An 18,302-nucleotide genomic window follows, 5' to 3' on the forward strand; every position below is an offset into this window, starting at 1 on the left:
GACCTATTTGTTCCTCTCTTCTTTCACTCCCTCCTTTATCCCTTCCCTTACGGCGCGGTTCAGGTGTCCAACGATATATGAGACAGATACTGCGCCATTTCCTTTCCACCAAAAACCAATTATTATGCCTTAAAACCAAAAATTTATGAAGTTGATTATGGTTAATTTTAGTTAATTAATCGTCTTTTAGTTGAGCTCGATCATGTACATAATGTCCTCCTTGCTGCACAGTCTCTATTATGGCTGTCTATTATGACTATTAGATGGCTTAGTGCAGGCTTATCCCATAATACTCGCTCAGTCTTTCATGTATAGTCGGCTGGTCATAGGCGTGCACGGAGGGAGGGCAGTGTCGCTAACTTTGTCCCCGGTTGTCCCCTGCTACAAGACGAGTTGGGCTATACCCGTCTTGAGCTATATATACCACCGCGTCAAGACGTTAAAAGATGTCTAAGTGGACTAAAGATCTGATAGTTTATTTATTTATTTATTTATTTGCCAAAACGGCTCAGAGACATTCCTAAACGCCATGCCACAATATCCAAAGTGGCTTGCTAATATTGCCAATATGTATTTTAGACGTCCAGAAGGCGAAGTGTGCTACTTTTTGATTTGCATACTACCGCGTGCGCGCAAACATAAATCCTGTTTTCGCAGACATCAAAAGCGGAGCGGACATTCCCGATTGGTATCGGCGTTCTCGCTGGTCGATCTTGATGCGGTCATAAAAACAAAAAGGACATGAGCAGTTGCAATGCTTAAGGTAATATTTTGCTTCTGTTGAACGCATATTGCTGTCACGTACGGGCCGTGGGTGTGCTTAGATATGTGGCGAATGTCATATTTGAGCCTGGTTTGAATTATTAATTACTAACTGCGCACCATTAGCACGAAGTACTGGGATTGGGCGAAGAAAGGAGGAAGCGGCGGAAAAAAAAAAAAAAAGAAAGGAGGCTCTTTTGCAAGCACTTTTCTTTTTCCCTGTGGGTATCGATCTCGTTGCCGGAAGCAAATCGCAGTATACGCGTTCCCTTGCAAGCACGCATTAATAAATACAGTGCAAACACACGACGTTGCCACTCCAAAGTTTAAATGTTTTAAGAACCAGCGTGATGTCTAGGGAAAAAATCGTGCCGGTTTTAGGGAAGAGCTTTTAGACGGTCCGGGCAGGGGGCAGCCACCACCGAGAAAAACTGGTCTGGTAGGTCTGGCAACCACGCCCTCGCCTGGGAAGGCAACGGCACAACGGCGTCCAAAATGTCGATATTTCTTTTACTTCGAAAACGCTTTAGAACAAAGGACACGCATTTATAATTGCCTCTAATCTTAGGTGTAGTGTCACTGCAATAAAGAGCAACTTGCATTTACCCCAAAGAACGCAGATCACTACTGGAACCACTCATTTAACCCGGCAAAAACACGAAGACTGCTCCCAAGGCGCGAAATCCAGAGGGCGCTAGCACAAATAAACTGTGGCACATGGGTAAAGTCGGTGCTCTTTTAATGCGAATGATCAGCATTTTTTAGCACCTCTTAGTGATCTAATTGTTTCATGTTGTACGTGAGCAACTGCTTAAGGCGTGGTAAGCAGTTGTTGACAGGCTACCTTACGTTTTCAGTTAATAGTTGCGTATTATAGTGGCGGTGCGCTGACCATTCGTTGCTATGTCGGAGCCCAAAATATCCCCGAGTGATCCGTTGAAGCTTTGGTACAGCATAAAGGGCGATGTCAGGTGAGTGTGTGATGCGTTTACTGGCCTGCTTTTGTTCTGTTTGCTTTAGCAAAGTGTCTTTTCATGTCGTTTTTTGCTCTACTTATACTTCTGGGCAATGGCTCTTTGTAGAAAAAAAAAATATTGTAGGGTAATCTGGGTTTCGCATTATTCACAACTTTGTCTCTGTGCTTTTTTGCAGTTTTGATGGTAAACTGTATTCCTAACTTATGAAAAGAGCTCTTGAGCACTGTATGTCGCAGCGATGTAGACTCTGGTATCTGGTAGAACGTGAATGCTATTTGTAGCATTCAGCGTCATTTACGCCGGGGCCTCTGTGTACCCGATTTCAGAAACTAACGAAAATCTTATCGTATATAGTGGCTTATGCGTTGATGTGTTGCATGACAGGATGTGGAAACTGAGGCGATTTTCGTGATGACCACTTTTCTGCATTGATGAAAGAAAATCTCGTACTACTTGGCGCCTAAGCGCAATAACATTTGCTTTGTAACGACTGGAATTAATCTGAAGGGCCTTTATTAACACCAGAGGACTTTCGGTGATAAAATTTCTTTAGTTCAAAATGCCACCAGGGCTTGGCACAAACACGAGGACAGAGTTGTGCGTAACTGATTGCCTTCGGTACTGGTGCCTTCCAAATTGAACAATGGTCGTGTATTTGGAGCAGGTAGGACAACTTGAAAACATTGTAGGTTGAATGCTTATCTATTTTAGCTCACATTAATTTCAGCATGCATTGTAAAACATATATGGGTTATTATTCAGCATAAATTTCGTAGTTTTCAGAGTAAGGCACCCTGGTACTCTTATCACTACTCTACTTGCATGTGTTAAAGCGACTGTGCAGAGGCGAAAGTGTGTAAGGGCAATCCCTAAGCATGGAGTAGGTTCTAAAGCAGGTAACAGCTGTGGTTCACATCTGTCTGCCTCTGTGCTGCCATGAGGCAAAATGTGCAAGTTTCTTTTGTACCACGATGAATTTCTCATTGCTATGAAGACCCATAAACGCTGTAGAGCTTAGCTGTGTTGCCGTATGGTTGTGCTCTGGTGGATGCTGATTGTAGTTATTCCCTTCACTGTTTGTGCCTGTCACACACATTACGACCATCCTGAAGTGTCGCATATAGTTTCAGTTCTGTATATACCAGGTGCAAGGGATTTTTTTATGTTCTCTTTATATTGGGCTTGTGTGGATTTTGAAAACGATTTTTGAAATATATGAATACATGTCGTTGAAAATGTTGTCTGACAATACCTTCTCGTTACTACTCTGCTTTCAATTTCAGGACAGCAAAGAGCGTTGCCTTGGAGTCACTGACATTGCAGTCTGTCGACCATTCTGTTTACGTCATGTTACAGATGAACTGTGACTTTATCAAGAAGTTTGAATTTCTGAATATTTCAGAAATCATAGTCACAAATCTGCGTGTAAGTGACTTCTCTTTAGAAGGGTTATGTCTTGGTGTTGATGTATGGTCATATGTGACTTTGTTGAGGGTGACCTGGGGTCAGGAATTCCGATGTAAGCGACATTGAGAACCAAAGTTTAAGAAATGCTGCAATAGGGGCAAAAAAATGAAAATGCTACTGGTTTTGTGAAACCATGATTCATATGGGTTGCTGATGATAACACGTTGTAAAGTACACTGCATGGTTGTTAATCTTATTGTTAGGCGTGATGAAAATTATCAATGACTATTTTGTTTGACTGTCTGGGAAGATTGTGTCTGACGTTTTGGCGACTATAAAATGCATATGCGTCACGACTGCTTCTTGTAATTAGGTGTAGTTGATATGTTATGCCAAGTTCTCTTTTTTATTTTGCTTCAAGGTTTGTTAGGCTTCTTTAAAATCTTCACCTGAATTGCACTGAGTGAGCTGCTTTTTTTTTTAATATAGTTTAGTGTATTGGAGCTTTTTATGCTACACGAACATGGTGCTTGTGTTCGGCAACCTGGGATCGAAAGTTCTTTTTGCTGCATTACTTTGTGCGCATTCAGAATGTCAGTTAGTTCTGAGTAATATTTTCAGCAGTTCAGTAAACTCTCAAAGTGTTCAGTGCTTTGTTTTGCATTTTAAGGAACATCTGTTACGGACTTTTACCCTAGCTGATGAGCTTAGCTTGCGAAATGGCCTGGATTCATGCTGATAGTTGGGGCTATCTTTTCTTGACTGATCAGATTGTTGACTAAGAACTACTTTATACTGACTTGTTTGGGGTGTGCTTTATGGGGCCCTGAAATGCCCTTTGTTGAGAAGGGATGTGTCAAGGCCCTTGTGAAGTGGCCCCCCCTAACAAAAATTTGGTTCTTTTCATTTAGCAGTGTTGTGGATGCACCAAATTTTACCATTGCATGGAACTTGCTACTTGTGGCTAGAGTGATAAGTTTTTTGGATAAATTGCACTGGTGCTTTACTGGAAAGAAATTCTGACAACTAACAGGAACTGCAGCCAATGTTGCATGGTGCAAGCTGTAAGATGTAAAGGGCTTAGCCCATGCATTTGCAGTATGTAAGGTGAAATGGTGACGAGCGCAACCATTGGAATCCAATCCTGGTTTATGCACACTTTTCCATCTGCTGTTGTGGAACAAATATGGTTTAAGGGCCTCTTGGTCTTTTGTCTTGGTGATGCAGCAATGGAGCCAACATTATTCAAAATGAACGCAGTGAATCGCTATTAAAGACAAAACAAACCAAAAAAAATTGACAGACCTGTATGACTGCATCCCAGAGGGACAAAATATGATTGCTGCCTTGTTTGCACCGCTTTTTTTTCTGTCACACATCCTTTGGCACATTCAGGATGTGTGCTCATACCTGATGTTCTTGTCTCTTCAGTGCAATCTCATTAGAGATGCTGTGCCTTTGCCAAGCTTGACTTGGCTGTTTGCTTTTGTGTTTTCTGTTCATTTCGAGCCACAACCTCCAGTTACTGTGTTTCGGTTAATGCCTTGGGCATTTCATGTGCCTTATTGTACAGCACGATAAAATGCCATTTCCCTCGTGCAACATGTAATGTGCCATCAAAGGACCATATCACTCTTCCCCATTTCAGGTCATGCCCGACCTTGATCTTGCACAAGTGCACATTTCACCTTTCTGTTCTCTCCCTTGCCTTATTGTATGGGTGCAGTTTTTAATCTGTGTGTTCTGAGCACCAAGGGCATATTAAGCTGTACAACTACTGAATGTGTTCAGTCAGAATGCGTGGCCAGCAAGAAGGCATATTTGTTAATTTTGCGATGTGCGAGGCTGTAAGACATGAGCAACTTTGAAAATGGCTATTATTCATCAAATTGGATAGACAGAATGATGGCAGGTATCTGTCTTAGACCATACATATAACAAAGAGCAGATGGGATGGTGCTGTTGCATGCAGCAGATTGTTCATGTTTTTTTTTACCTGGCAGTTTTTGTCTATCTTTGCCAGTTGCCTATTTTACAAAGTGTGCTAGGAGGTACCTAATCTTGTCAACTTCTAGTTGAGCGGTATCTGAATATTGAAGAGTATAAATTCATGTTTCTTTTTCATTCCTCAGCATGAGGCTTCTGCTATGAAATGTTGAAGATGATTCAGATTGACTTTTTGCCTGCTTCAGAGTGTGCTTCAAAGCACTGCTTGCCACTTTCACCACTCTCTTGCAGAAAAGTAACTGACAGTGTAAGTTCTGTATGAACTATGAAAATAGGTGCATATCTGAGGGGTTCCGACTTCTCATGGTAGATTTATGTTTACACTTGCTCAGTAAATTGTGAAATTCAGTGATACCGGGTGTAAATGTTGCGTATTTCTTAAAATATTTACCCCATACAAGTTAGGGACCATGTGTCACCTGTTCACACTAGCGAGGCTTCACACTTGGTTCACAGCATATAACAAGGCACGAGCATCAAGCCACTGAGAGTGCGCGTCTGCATAGGGGTTATTAGTCATGAGGAAAGTGAATCCTGAGTTTCGTGCATTAAGCAGTATGGCGTAAACATCAGTTTTTGTCCATGAAATCTATGGGCACAGACTGGTGTATGTTTCCGAGGAGTGTGCATCCGGAGTTCATTTGTGTTATAGTTATGTATTAACTATAACATTATAACTTATAGTTTTGTATTTATAGCCGGCAGAATTATTATGGAAGGGATGGCGGAAAGGATGCCTTTTGTTCATAATTCCTTCAGTCACTTCAAGGAGGGAATTGTGGGCAAAGTATTACTGTGCCTCCCAAGAGGCCGCTTCTTGCACGCGGCTTGGGCAAGGCGTGGAATAAGTGAGCAAAGCTTGAATATAATGGAAGACTAAAAATGAGATATATGCTACAAAGAGGTGACAGTGAGCTTCAGTGCTTTAAAAATGCCTTTGCTTGTATATTCCTTAAGTTACTACTACTGATCTGCTTGATAGGGAAGCCAGTGAGCTTTTGATAGCTTTGTTGGCGCAGTAGAATTGAGTAACATATTGGTTTATGTTGAAACAGTCACCTGGAGGGAGATGCTGGTCAGCGTTGCAAATTTTGGAAACAGTATATCTTATAAAACAGTGGCATAGTGATCTCATCATTTGAAAGACATTTGAATTATAAAATGTTTGTGCTGAAGCTTTGGTAGTTGATAGCAAAATGCAGGATTGCTACTTGTATTGTTAGCTACAAAATACTTCAAAGTGAAACAGTCATATGGTTAAGTTAGGTATTAGGATTTGTAGTGTAGTTAAAGTTAGTTTTTTTCTTTTGTTCGTTGTTTTTCGAGACAGCTATGTGAAGTCGGTCATGGCTGTTACAGCACCCGGCACAACTTTTCGCTCTTTGCCAGGTGGTGTACACAAGCCCATTGAAGCTTTGGCAAGCTTCATCTTCATAATAAATTGCTGCTCCAGTTTGTAATGAACATTATTGTTATTATGATAGTAAGATTCATCTTGTTTAGTTGATTGCAGCAGCTGGAAAAGATAGCAATTTTATAATGGTCAGCATTTGGAAAAAATTGGCTTTTGTGTGGAAGCTGCAGTTAATCGTGCAGTTGAGCAGTTTTGTGGACAACACCTGTACGGTGTAGTATTCTCTTGGAATATTGTGGTAGATATCCTTATTAGTACATCGCGACTTTTTCACGCAGCTTGCATGGTCAGTGACAAACGTGATAAATTTTATGGCTGTTGAAGCATTTCACTCTGCAATTGTCTTTTTCAGAATGGCATGAGTTTGATGGAGATCTCAGATTGCTTGAGAATCCTTGCAAAGTATGCCAAAGAGATGCTGAAGCCTACAAAAGAGCGCTACAAGCACTGGAACAAGATCCCTTTTATGAAGGCAGGTGCGCCACAGAAGTGGACAAGAATGGATGTAAGTTCTACTTTTTGATTAGAAAGATGGACTGTGTAGTTAGTGACATTTTCAAATCTCCTAATGGTTGCCTAGCTTTTGTTGTTTCTTTGGACACTTCTATTGGTATTTTATTACCCGTCTCACACAGGCACTTTCAATAGATCTCTTCTGACCTGCGTCATCAGCGTACGTGCTTCTTGTCTGATGGGCAAAACATGCAACTTTTGGCAGCGTGGTCCAGCAGGCGCAGTGCGCTCTTATGATGCTCTGATTAAAAGAAATGCGATGGGGGAACATTGGACACATGCAGAACTGGTTCAGAAGCAAAAGTGGATGATTTTGCCCACCAGGCCACGTCCCTTTGATGTCACATTGTTTACACCAGGGCGAGGTCTAGTGGCTATTACGTCAAGGGCTTTCAAGATTCTCACTTGTGATCAAACTTGAAAGAATCTACCTTTTTCATTTTCTTGTTCTCCCACCTGGCGTGCAACGCTTGAGCTTGACTTGTAGGGCACTGCACTGGGCAGAGAGACCTTCTCCCGATAGCTGAGTGCGGAGTTGTCATTACGAAACACGTATTGTTTGCCTTTTTTTTGTTCTCTTGACGATGGCGTGTCCTGGTCAGCACTTAGTACCTGGTGGATTTCTAGGGCTTAATGATGGCCAAGCCCGAGGCAGGCTGCTGTGCTCACTGAACAGCAAATTTTTTGGTACCTACTGTCGTCGCTTCAGAGATGAGGGCTACGTACAAAACATAACATTCAATGAAATAGCCCCTACTATTGAGGTTAGCCTTTTGTGCTGTATAAGCCTGTCATCTGTGAAAGGTGGTTATTACATCGTGCACACCGTAGTAGTGCAGAAAACGAGCGGAGATATCACCAAGGCTCACTGCCATTACTTGGCCAGGTAAGTGAATTTTCTTAGTATTGCCTGATCACTTTTGAAAATTTGCTCCTGCATTCTCTGACTTTCAACATTATTGCATTTTTCACATATATTGGTGGTAGTGCTGTTTTGCTTTGTAAAATTGTGCTGCAGCCGAGCATTGCATGAAGGCTGATCACTGTACAGTCATTGTGATGCTGAACGCAAGCCTTGTATGTGCTTGGTGCTTTGCAATTTTAGTTTGCAGGGTTTTAATGTAGGAATGCATGAAATGGCCAGATTTGCCCCGCGTGTTCGTTATTTTTTCGTTCGTCCAACCGTTTGCCCAACCGTCTGGCTGCCCGCACAGCTGCGCGCACTATAAATCTTTCGAAAATGAAATGAAATATGCCCAAATAATTTTTTGTCGTGCTTGGATTCAAACCTAAGCCCCTTCTTGGTGAAGAACTGGAAGTGTGTGAGGCACTTTATACATCTAGGCTACCACCACAACGCACCTTTGCTTTTTTCTTGAAAAACAGTTGCCCGCAATGAGCATGCACAGTGGTATTAGTATGTGAACTTAAACATCCTGACACATGGACTGTACTGAATGCTGTAGTGGAGGGCTCTGTATTAATATGTACAGCCTTCAGCTATTGCACATGCGTTCACATTGTACAGCCATGGCTGTGGCACAGCACACCAGTGTTTTTGTCTTCTGCCTCCATTGAAATGGGGCTGCCGTGGCCGGCATTGAACCCGCGAGCTCAGAGCACTCACCCGGCCTTGTTGCTTGAAAAAGCAAAAAGCGCCGGGACAAATTCTGGGTGCCGCTATGACATCCGCGGTTTTCCTGCTCATCAGTAAAAGATTCATCATAGAGCGCACACGTATTTAGCCTCAGTACCTCGTCTGTACCTGTCACAAAGTGATTCACACACAGTCTTGACATGCTTGACGGCTACCAAGGGTGGCTGTGATCGTTCAGCCAGCGAACAGCTTTGATCCATGCTTTGCGTTTAAAACAGTGTCATGAAGCGCTCGCAAACCGAAAAAAGCTGAGGCCGCTTCTCTTTATACATTGAGAATTGCAGCCATCACTTCACAAGTCATCGTCAGATGTGTAGCACTCAGTGATCAGCATAATGACTGCAGTAATGCAGACGGCGTAAGCAGCCAGTTTGTTTACACTTCCAGTGTGTTTTGCGATGCCGTTGCCAGAGGATGGCGCATGTGCAGTCGCGTTGTGAAAAAGGCGAATTGTGTCGCTGCTACATGGCAAACTTGATCACTGTTTCACGCTAAGCTCTTTTGATGCCACCGCCACGGCAAAAAATTTTGGAGGCCTGCAAACAATCAGCCTGCTTCACCTGAAGTGTTTGAAACTAAAATGTTTTTCATTAAAGGTAATACAATCGATCCAGGATTTATCAAACTCGAAGGGGATTGCAAAAAAGTTTGATATATCGATGATTTTAAATATAAAATATGCCTATTAGGTGCTTAATTCAAAATTGCGCACATCTCGGACAATTTTCCTGGGATCGTGATAACTGGGAACTTACCGATTTGCTCCTCCAAAGTCCACAAAAAACGAAAACACAGCGCCACGACCACCACGCTTTATCTCACAAGAAAAAAGTCCGTGAGCTTAGCTTGCTTCTTCTTCTGCACCGTAAAGTTCATTAAGCTGTCCTCAAGCTTGTTGATGTTATCCAAATGGGAATGTCCAGTGCCTTTCATTGCGAGACGAATGACGCTGAATGTGGATGCAAGTTCAGCCGCAGTGCATGGCGGCTGGGTCTCTTTGCCTGAGTTTTCGCCACTGCTCAGGTCTGCTTCCTCGGTACCTATGATGTCTGCCACAATCTGAGCATCAGCACGATCCGGAATGGCTTGCACGTTGTCGTCAGCACACAAAATCTTGTTCTGTTACGCCATCTGGGAGGGCGCCTGCAAACACTGAGAGCTCACAAAACTCGCTGTCCGGGCATCCAGCGCCGTCGTCTTCTGTGTCTATACACCTGTCGTCTGAAGCCACCACAAACCCTGCTTTACAGAAGCAGTTCACGGTGTGCTTTGCTTCACGTCATTCCAGGCATGAGCCAACATCTGTATGGCTCCGAGGAGGTCCACCTTGGAGCTCGAACCGAAGGTTGATTTGGAGCCTCTGCTCCAGTCGCTGTCTGTAACCAACCTTAAACGCTTTCACTATTCCCTGATCGAGAGGTTGAAGTTTCACCCCTGTATTTGGCGGCAGAAATTTGATGATGATCTGCTTCAACTGCAGACGAAATGATGGCAGAACAGTTGTCGAGAAGCAGACAAACCTTGCGACCTGACTTCTCCAGTTTGGCATCCCACTTTCGGAGCCACTCGATGTAAAGATCGCATGTCGTCCAAGCCTTGTTATTAAATGTGTATCGAACTGGGAGGCCTTTCGTGTTCTTGAAACAGCGTGGTGACCTGCTTTTGCCGATAACCAGTGGCCACAGTTTGCATGACTGATCCATATTTGCTGCGAGCAAAATCGAGACGCGCACTTTGCTGTTCTTTCCATTATGGCAGGCACTACCCTTCAGGTGCAGAATCTTATTTTATTTGACAGCATTTTCCAAAACAATGGTGCTTCATCTGCGTTCAATATTTGCGACGCCGAAAAGCTATCGCAAATCTGGTTGCCTCACTTTCACCTGAGAGGGTTTTTCTGACGATGCTGTAGCAACTCTTTAAAATGCTGTTGCCAACCAATGCCACCAGTGAAGCTTTCTCCAAAGGCTATAGCGAACCATTTCGCTTTCTCCATGAGCATCGGGCCATCGACAGGAATGTTTCTGGCACGTGTCTCTCAAAACCAGGCGTACAAAGCTTTCTCAACCTTGTCGTAGGTCAGAGCACACATACGAAATGCTCCAGGGCGACTGGATTGCGCTGCCTTCAACTTCACTTCGGCTTTGTTCTTCAGGATTGTACTCGGTGTGTTGCGAGGAATTCCGAACGCATCGGCGACCAACGACTTTTTCTCGCTGGCCTCCACCCGTCGAATGATGTCCACCTTTGTTGCCAAGTCCAAACTCTTGAGTTTTTTCTCGTTCATGGCTCTCGAACACGCGACTAAAGCGAAAAAAGAATGCACGGCACCACACTAGTGAACTCACATTGGCCTCTCGAACAAAGTGGAAAGAAAGACCACCGCACTGTAGTGCACCAGTCACATGCCCAGACAGCACCGACAGCAGTGGCAGTCAAAACGGCCAAAACATCGGTGATAGCCAGCTGACGTCGCTTGTTTTGGCTACACCAGCGGAGTCAGCCAACCAGCATGCAGAAATCGGGTGCCTGCAGCCAGCATGGTTTTCCTCTTCCCAGCCCCTTACATGCCCCTATGGCCACTCCCATTTCCGTTCACACCCCAAAAAGTTCTCATCACGTGGCTTTTACTTGTGCAGCTCCGCACGAAGGTGTCCAAGGCCAGCACCGTGCATGAAATGAGATCTCGGGAAGGTCGTGAACTTCATTAGGAGAAGCCCATTTTGCAGGGGTGTGTTGCGATGGGAGAAGCACACTTCCAGGGTGGGGCTTATTGGGAGAAGTGCACTTGTGGAGGTGCTGCTTGGCACCGAGTTCAATAAACGCGAACAAATTTGCAATACTTTTGCATGGGATTCCCAAGGGGTTTTGCAACTGTTCGATATAGGCAATAATTCTGTATATCCGGGATCGACTGTAATAACTGTTTCCAAAATCAACTTTGTTGTTTTTAACAAACTATAGTCACTTTCATTTACTTTTGAGCAAGCAGCTGTGAGGTGTTTTTATACGACTGTCAAGAATGACACCCCATGTTGCATTGTGCTGTGCTGGCCAGCTTGGCCCGCTTGTCCTCAGTAACCTTGTAGCAATTAGGCGGTTATAAATTTATTCCTCAGCGCATAGCTATGAGCACCCCATCATCACCGCTGCTGGAAGGCTCTTAGAATCTTGATAGAGTCCTGTGCTGCTGTTATGATTCAATAGACAATTGACTCGGTGGCCATTGGCACACTCTGTGAAACAGCACTCAGGTGGCTGTTGAGTCGATAAACTATCATTTCGAGGGCCTCATTTATCATTTCGATAAGCTATCATTTCAAAAGCTTAATGTGATGGGTATAACGCAATCAAAATTATGGATATTGTTAGCTCTTCAGTGGTGTATAAGGAAACGTGGATGCAGAAACCATGTGGTTTTCTGTATGTCATTTTCGGAAGAGAACGACCACGTTTTCTTTTCTTCAAAGAAGTTTTCATGGAAAGCCATACTAACTGTCAACTTAATAAAGAGGTGCAGGTGTGTCCATTGTTAGAGCAAACAAGAGTGTCATACAAGAGTGATGTCCACACTCAGCTACCAGCACTGCCTACACCTGCTCGTTAGTTTGCAAGTGTCCGACATGTGGCATATTCGTGTTCGCTCTAGCAGCGCACAACTGTCTATATTGTGTATATGGAGCTGCCTCACTTCCTCCGTACCACCTCATCCTAAAGGTGCCTGTAGTTACACTCCATCTATCTAGTCTCACATTTTAGTGCCATTCAATCTTCAGTCAGTCACTATGTATGTCCTTTTTGTTTTTTTTGTTGGTTTTGAACTGTTGTCTTTGTTGATAATTGGGATTGTTTTAGTGAAAGTGAAGAAATGCACACATAGTACTCACTGTGCTTTCTGTTCTGTATTGGCTGCAGTAATCATGGACTACAAAGAGCGACAACTGTTTTACTTGTAAATTGATGGGATGCTTCATAGGTTTTCCATTTGGATGTGAGGTTGGGTTAAAATTGTTTGCTGTTCAGGACCAGTGAATTTCAGTTTTGCAGGATGTGTTTACAAGAGGGTGTGTGCACATTGAACTTCTTTATTTTCAGTCACGGACTGCTTGCTGGCTGTCCAGAAGCCCAAAACTACTTTCATGCATTTGATTTTCTCAAACAGCTCAGACATCCACCTGTCTGAAAGCTGCTGGGAAAGTGTTGGTTTTTCATCTTTAGCAGTCTGCAGACTAAAACTTTGGGCTTCCAGGAGGTTTGTGCTTTGGCAGTGAGCTGATGCTGGTTTCTAGCAAAGCACACACTCCGCATGGTTGGCCATATTAAGTTAGACTCCATGTGCTTCTTTGTACTTTTCACATCCTCTGCAGACAATACTGGCCGTTTAGTCTTCACAAGAGCTCCGTTGCTGCTGTTTGTCATTTTTGTGACTTTTCATGTGTTGTTTTCTTGCATCTTTGGCTTGGCAAGTAGTGCTCCCAATAGTAATGGCAAGAAACAACTTTAGTTTTTAGTAAAGCACAGTATCCATTGTTGGGTCTTCCTCTTGTTGCAGTATTGCACCATCCAGGAAGGAAAGTGAGCAGTAGGCAGGTGCAACACTTTTGGAGGGCTGTGTTCTGCTTAAGGGCACAGCCCCCACACCAGATGAGAAATTGCGCACTGGGGAATGCCAACATCTCTTATTAGCCTTTACTGCAGCATTACTGTAGGTAGCTGGAGTAAAAGGTAATCAGAGCATTTTCTGTAGCAATACCGTACTTAATGCTGCAGAAAACAGAGATAACTTTTGTTGTTTCTGCTCCGGAGGTACAGCACTTTGTGTAAAAGATCTCCAAATGGATTTATTCTTCCTTCCCATGTTGTTGGGGAGCGTAATCTATGCGGAACATGGCACTTTTTTTTTGCGAGGTGGCGGTGACTAATTATTAACATTAGTGCTAGTGCCTACTGTTTTTTTCCCTCCTAAATATTTGTTTTCTCCATGCAATGTCATTCATCTTAAGTCCTGAAGGTTGAGGCATGTTGTCATTGCAAAATTGATTGGTATAGTATGATTATCGTTTTGGACTGAACAAATTACCATATACACTACAAAGTTTGGGATTGATTTATCATTACATTTGCTCTTCATCGGTCACCATTGCCTTCTTCATCGCTGTGGCCATAAAAGAGATTAAATAACCTCCAGACAGTTCAGTTTGCGTTATGAAACCCAACTTAGAGATGGTTGCTCATTGAAATAAGAATTTACCTTTGTACTGTTCATACGTGTATGCATTGTAAAGCCGCTCTGGCTGCATTTGTGTTCATCTGTAAGAGGCATTGCCTTGTTTGTTTGTTCAACAGTAACATTCACTGAGTGATCCCTCGGCTCTTATAGCAGAATGGAGTATTTGAGTGGAAAAAAACAGCTGCTAGAGCATCTATACTGAGCTGTATACATCAGGTGCAACGCTGTGAAAGGTATGGAAGTAGTTCGCATGAAAAAATAAAGGGAGGCATATGTGTTACTTAGTGCTGGTTTGTGGCCGAGTGGTCTAAGGCATTAGAAAGCGACAGCATGTCGTCAGCAATAAGAGCGCATCTAATCCTGCTCATGACAAACATATCGTGTAATAAGCCTGCAGGCAAAGAATTTACTATTTTTGCTCACCACAAGGAATGCATTATTTTTTTATTGCAGATGTAGACAGTGCAAGCAAGAGTGCTAGCTTTGGCAGTGTTGCGCCTGATGCATGAAACGGTCATCTTCAGTGACCCTCAGCATTGCTGAAGTGTACTGAGCTGTCATGCATATTTCTGGAACCATATGTCTGGGTCAGTAAGAGGATGTTCCAGAGTTAAAATGTTAAATGTTCCACTCACTGTCTTTCAATGTGGTGATCTCAGTTTTTTGTATCTCTAGCCTTCGGTTCTTATTCTTATGTTGCACATCTCTTCGGTCCACTTGCTTCTCAGGCTTTGTCCTACTTTGTCCCTGCTTGCGCACAGCTATCACAGGTGCTGGCTACCAGCAGTTCACAAAGGTGGAAGTCATATTGTACATTGCCACTGTCCCTTCTAAATGTGGACTGCTTTATACCTCGTACGATTTCAGATGCGTAGTGTAAGATCTGCTTTCCTCACTTAATGCTTCACGATCTGCGTACAGGGTATTGAAATTTAGGCTTTGGGGATTAAAAAAAATACAAAGAGCAGTATAGACCTCCTGCATGTTTGTAAACAAATGAGGTGGCGCTGCAGTCGCTAGCGAGCTCGTGGTAGGCAATAGGTCGGGGAGTGGCGTCGCGGATAGGTGTTGAGCGCGGGTTTTCAAGGCTTGTAGGCGTGTTTCCAGTTTCTGCGAATCATAGCAATGGTCGATGCTTCCAACTTAGTAATTTGTTGAAGTACACGAGCTCGCGTTGGCCACGTGCGGCCTATAAAGAGAAATAGTTTGCCACTGTATTGTATATATGGTTAGTAGTAAACATGTAGAAAGCGTTCCTGCGTTTATTTATGCGCTAGGCATTGAATAAAACAAGTTTTGACACTCTGCACTAGCCGGAATGATTTTACTTCGGGACAGTAGTGAGGGGAAGTGCTGGCCTTGTTTCGTCGGAGCAGACATGCGCTCATCGTCTGCTGACATACGTACATATCGCGCTGTGCGAAAAGTGGGGGCAGCGTCGTGTCCCCGATCTCCTGTCTCGCTTAGCGCTGTTTTTAGCCGCATGACCACGCACCAGCCAGGCGACTTGTCCTCTTGTTAAGCTGGTCGATTTGGTGAAAATTTTTGATTTCTAGAATTATTTTCTTTCCTAGCCCTGAAGTCTAGTTTCGTGACGAAAAATTATAGCAAAATATTGAGTACAAATTTATAAATTATGCTTTTTAGAAGTGTGGTCGTCAAAAATTGTGAGGTAATTTCTTTGATTTCAGTGCCGCATTTCTTTGACCGAAGCGAAAGCGAAGATGCCATAAACGAGGAAATAAACTTTACGGTTCGTTTTGTGACCTCTCACATTTTTGTGACTGGATCACTCACCTTCGTAATTTGCATGAAAATCAAATGATTCCATTTGTCGCAAACTATTCCTGAGACGTTGAGGAGCGTAATAAATCTCTCGATTTTTTTCTCTACACGTGCAGTACTGTGTTAGTTATTTCTTTTAAGAAACGTTTTCATGTAACTATGCATGCATAAGTACTGATCATATAGAAAAAGAACTAATCGCGTCATCGTGCAGAATAGGGCTTGATGTACATGCTGGCATAAAAAAACTGCGCACTATCTACTCAATTAGTTGAGACCTTGGGGGGACTTGACGACGGTGTTAATTATAATTACCCAGAACTGCACCAGGTATAGCTATAAATAAGAGGAATTACTGAAAGTAGCGTAGGAATTTCATATTTGCACCAAGTTTAGTTACATATCGCATGCATGAATAACGAAAATACTTTTCATTGTCGCGTCCCCTCTCAATCTCGCCACGTGTCTGTTAGTAGCACTCCTGCGGCTGCTTCTTTCCAAACAAGCTTCGCGATCATGTACTACCCCATGAAACATGACACATGCATGATGCAATGAAAAAGCATATGGCGTTTAGCACACTTAAGGTACGCTATTCTAAGCTCACCAACGCGACCGCGCAAGATTGACACAACTTACCGGACTTCTTTCTACTCGAATGAAATAATTACGTCGTCATATCAAGAAACAGTTTCAAGTAAATATTAAATGTCATAAAACGCGCCATTAAAGCATGGTGTGCTATTAACAAAAAAACACATTCCTTGGGGGCGAGTGAACCTGTCGGCGCCCCGTGCACTCCGGCTCAAGGTGATAAGTACGTGTGCAGCTGCATATGTCTTTTTTTTCCTTGAGCAATTAAGTGCATGCTATTAAGTGCATTGAGTGACAGTGCCTATCGACTCCCAGACTTCGCGCTTTACTACCGTGGCCCAATGCCTGTTAGCCAGTTTCCGAATGCGGAATTTATGCGCGAGAAACCTATCGAGGCTAATTTAATATTTTTTATGCTACTACGCGGATCCAGCAGTGACGCAGCTGGTCAATACATGCTGCTTCTGCAGTGCACAGGCTTGAAGCAGCCGCCGGTAGCTGCGGCAGCTGCGGTAGGCACGGGCAAGCGGAACCTGTTTTGCCTACCATGCGAAAGTCGCTGCTAACATCAGCGCCACCGCATCTTCGTGACGTCGCGGGGTGAAGGAGGTCCATACAGAAGTCATTATTGTAAATGGGTTACAATGGGAACTTTTTGTTCTTGGCTAACGAAACCGAAGAATCAAAGTGCCAGCGGCATGAGGCGAGTGCTGTTTCTTTAAGCGATTGTTTCTGAAGGGGTGAAAGACATGGCACCTCTTTAGACTTTGCATGCGGTCAAACGCAGTGATACCACACTGCTGGCTAAGAGCGAAAATTTATAGCCATCGCCTGTAACTCCACATTCTTCTCAGTCGAAGCACCATACGCAACAGCTACGTCACATCAGGGAGGAGCTTCATGCTGAGCACCACAATCTTGCATGAATATTTAGATGGATAGGGCTGAAAATTTAAATGTGCATATCTCAGAACAGAGGCGTGTTACTAAAATTGTACAAGTAGAATAGTCCTTGAATGCCACTGCCTGAGTTTGCAATATAAACATGCGTGCTGACTGCAGTGAATAAAATTTTAATGAATTTTAGTTAATTACTTGGGTTACTATGTTTTTTCCTTTTTGTGTCCGCATGACTGCATAACCCATTTGCAATAATCACTTTTGTGTGCTCCTCTTGGTATTTTTTTTTCATATCTGTAAAGCCTAATTTTGAACACCCTGTAGTGTGGTGGTGAAGCCACAGTCAGGCTTTGGGAGATTTGAGCCTTTTGTCTAGCAAGTGCCTATTCCTCCTCTCCTTCTCTCTTGACTTAGCTTATGGTTTGCTTTTTTTTTTTAATGTGCGTGTTGCATGCCAAACATATGCAAAATCATTAAACTGGGTGTGTAAATGATGTTTATACTCCGGCAAGTTGTGTTGCCTACAAAATGGAGTTGGTAGAAGCACAATGTGTCCAGCAGTGTTTAGTGGTTCGTAGATAGGATTAATGAAGCTGAAAAATCTCAGTGACTTTGAGAACAATTAAACAAGAGGACTTAGTCTGGAGAGACTTTCTGTGAGAGGTTGTAGAAAGAGAAAATCTCAGTGACTTTGAGAACAATCAAACAAGAGGACTTAGTCTGGAGAAACTTTCTGTGAGAGGCTGTAGAAAGAGAAGAATGGATGCATTGCTGCTGGTGCATTTATCTGATTTTTTTTAACGCGATAATGTTGAGGCGTCTATTGTGCAGAAAATCTGGCGTCGGTGTTTGCGTTGTGAGCAAAAAATCCCTGGAGAAGCAACCTATATGGCCAACCTAGGTCACATGATTTTGCGGTGTCATCACAGCCAGCCCACCGGATTCTGAGCAAACTGATCACCATGGAGGTGGCAGTTGATTGGTCACGAGAAGTTTCCCAGGAGGAGCAACCTGGGTCGCACAAGCCCCACCGATGGCAGTACCTGCCATCGCAGT

At 43.3% G+C, this 18,302-nt stretch overlaps 1 protein-coding gene across 1 annotated transcript in view; it reads left to right on the forward strand.

Moving 5' to 3' along the window:
• The first annotated feature begins 1,228 nt into the window (after positions 1 to 1,228).
• LOC144113476 (uncharacterized) overlaps positions 1,229 to 18,302 on the forward strand; it is a 36,186-nt gene continuing 19,112 nt past the window's right edge. The window contains exons 1-3 of the mRNA XM_077646566.1: positions 1,229 to 1,733; positions 3,023 to 3,164; positions 6,920 to 7,072. Coding sequence (XP_077502692.1) covers positions 1,666 to 1,733; positions 3,023 to 3,164; positions 6,920 to 7,072 — 363 coding nt within the window. The 5' untranslated portion in view covers positions 1,229 to 1,665. The remainder of the gene's footprint in view (positions 1,734 to 3,022; positions 3,165 to 6,919; positions 7,073 to 18,302) is intronic.

Source organism: Amblyomma americanum, chromosome 1 (genome assembly GCF_052857255.1).
Source record: "Amblyomma americanum isolate KBUSLIRL-KWMA chromosome 1, ASM5285725v1, whole genome shotgun sequence".
Lineage (NCBI taxonomy): Eukaryota > Metazoa > Arthropoda > Arachnida > Ixodida > Ixodidae > Amblyomma > Amblyomma americanum.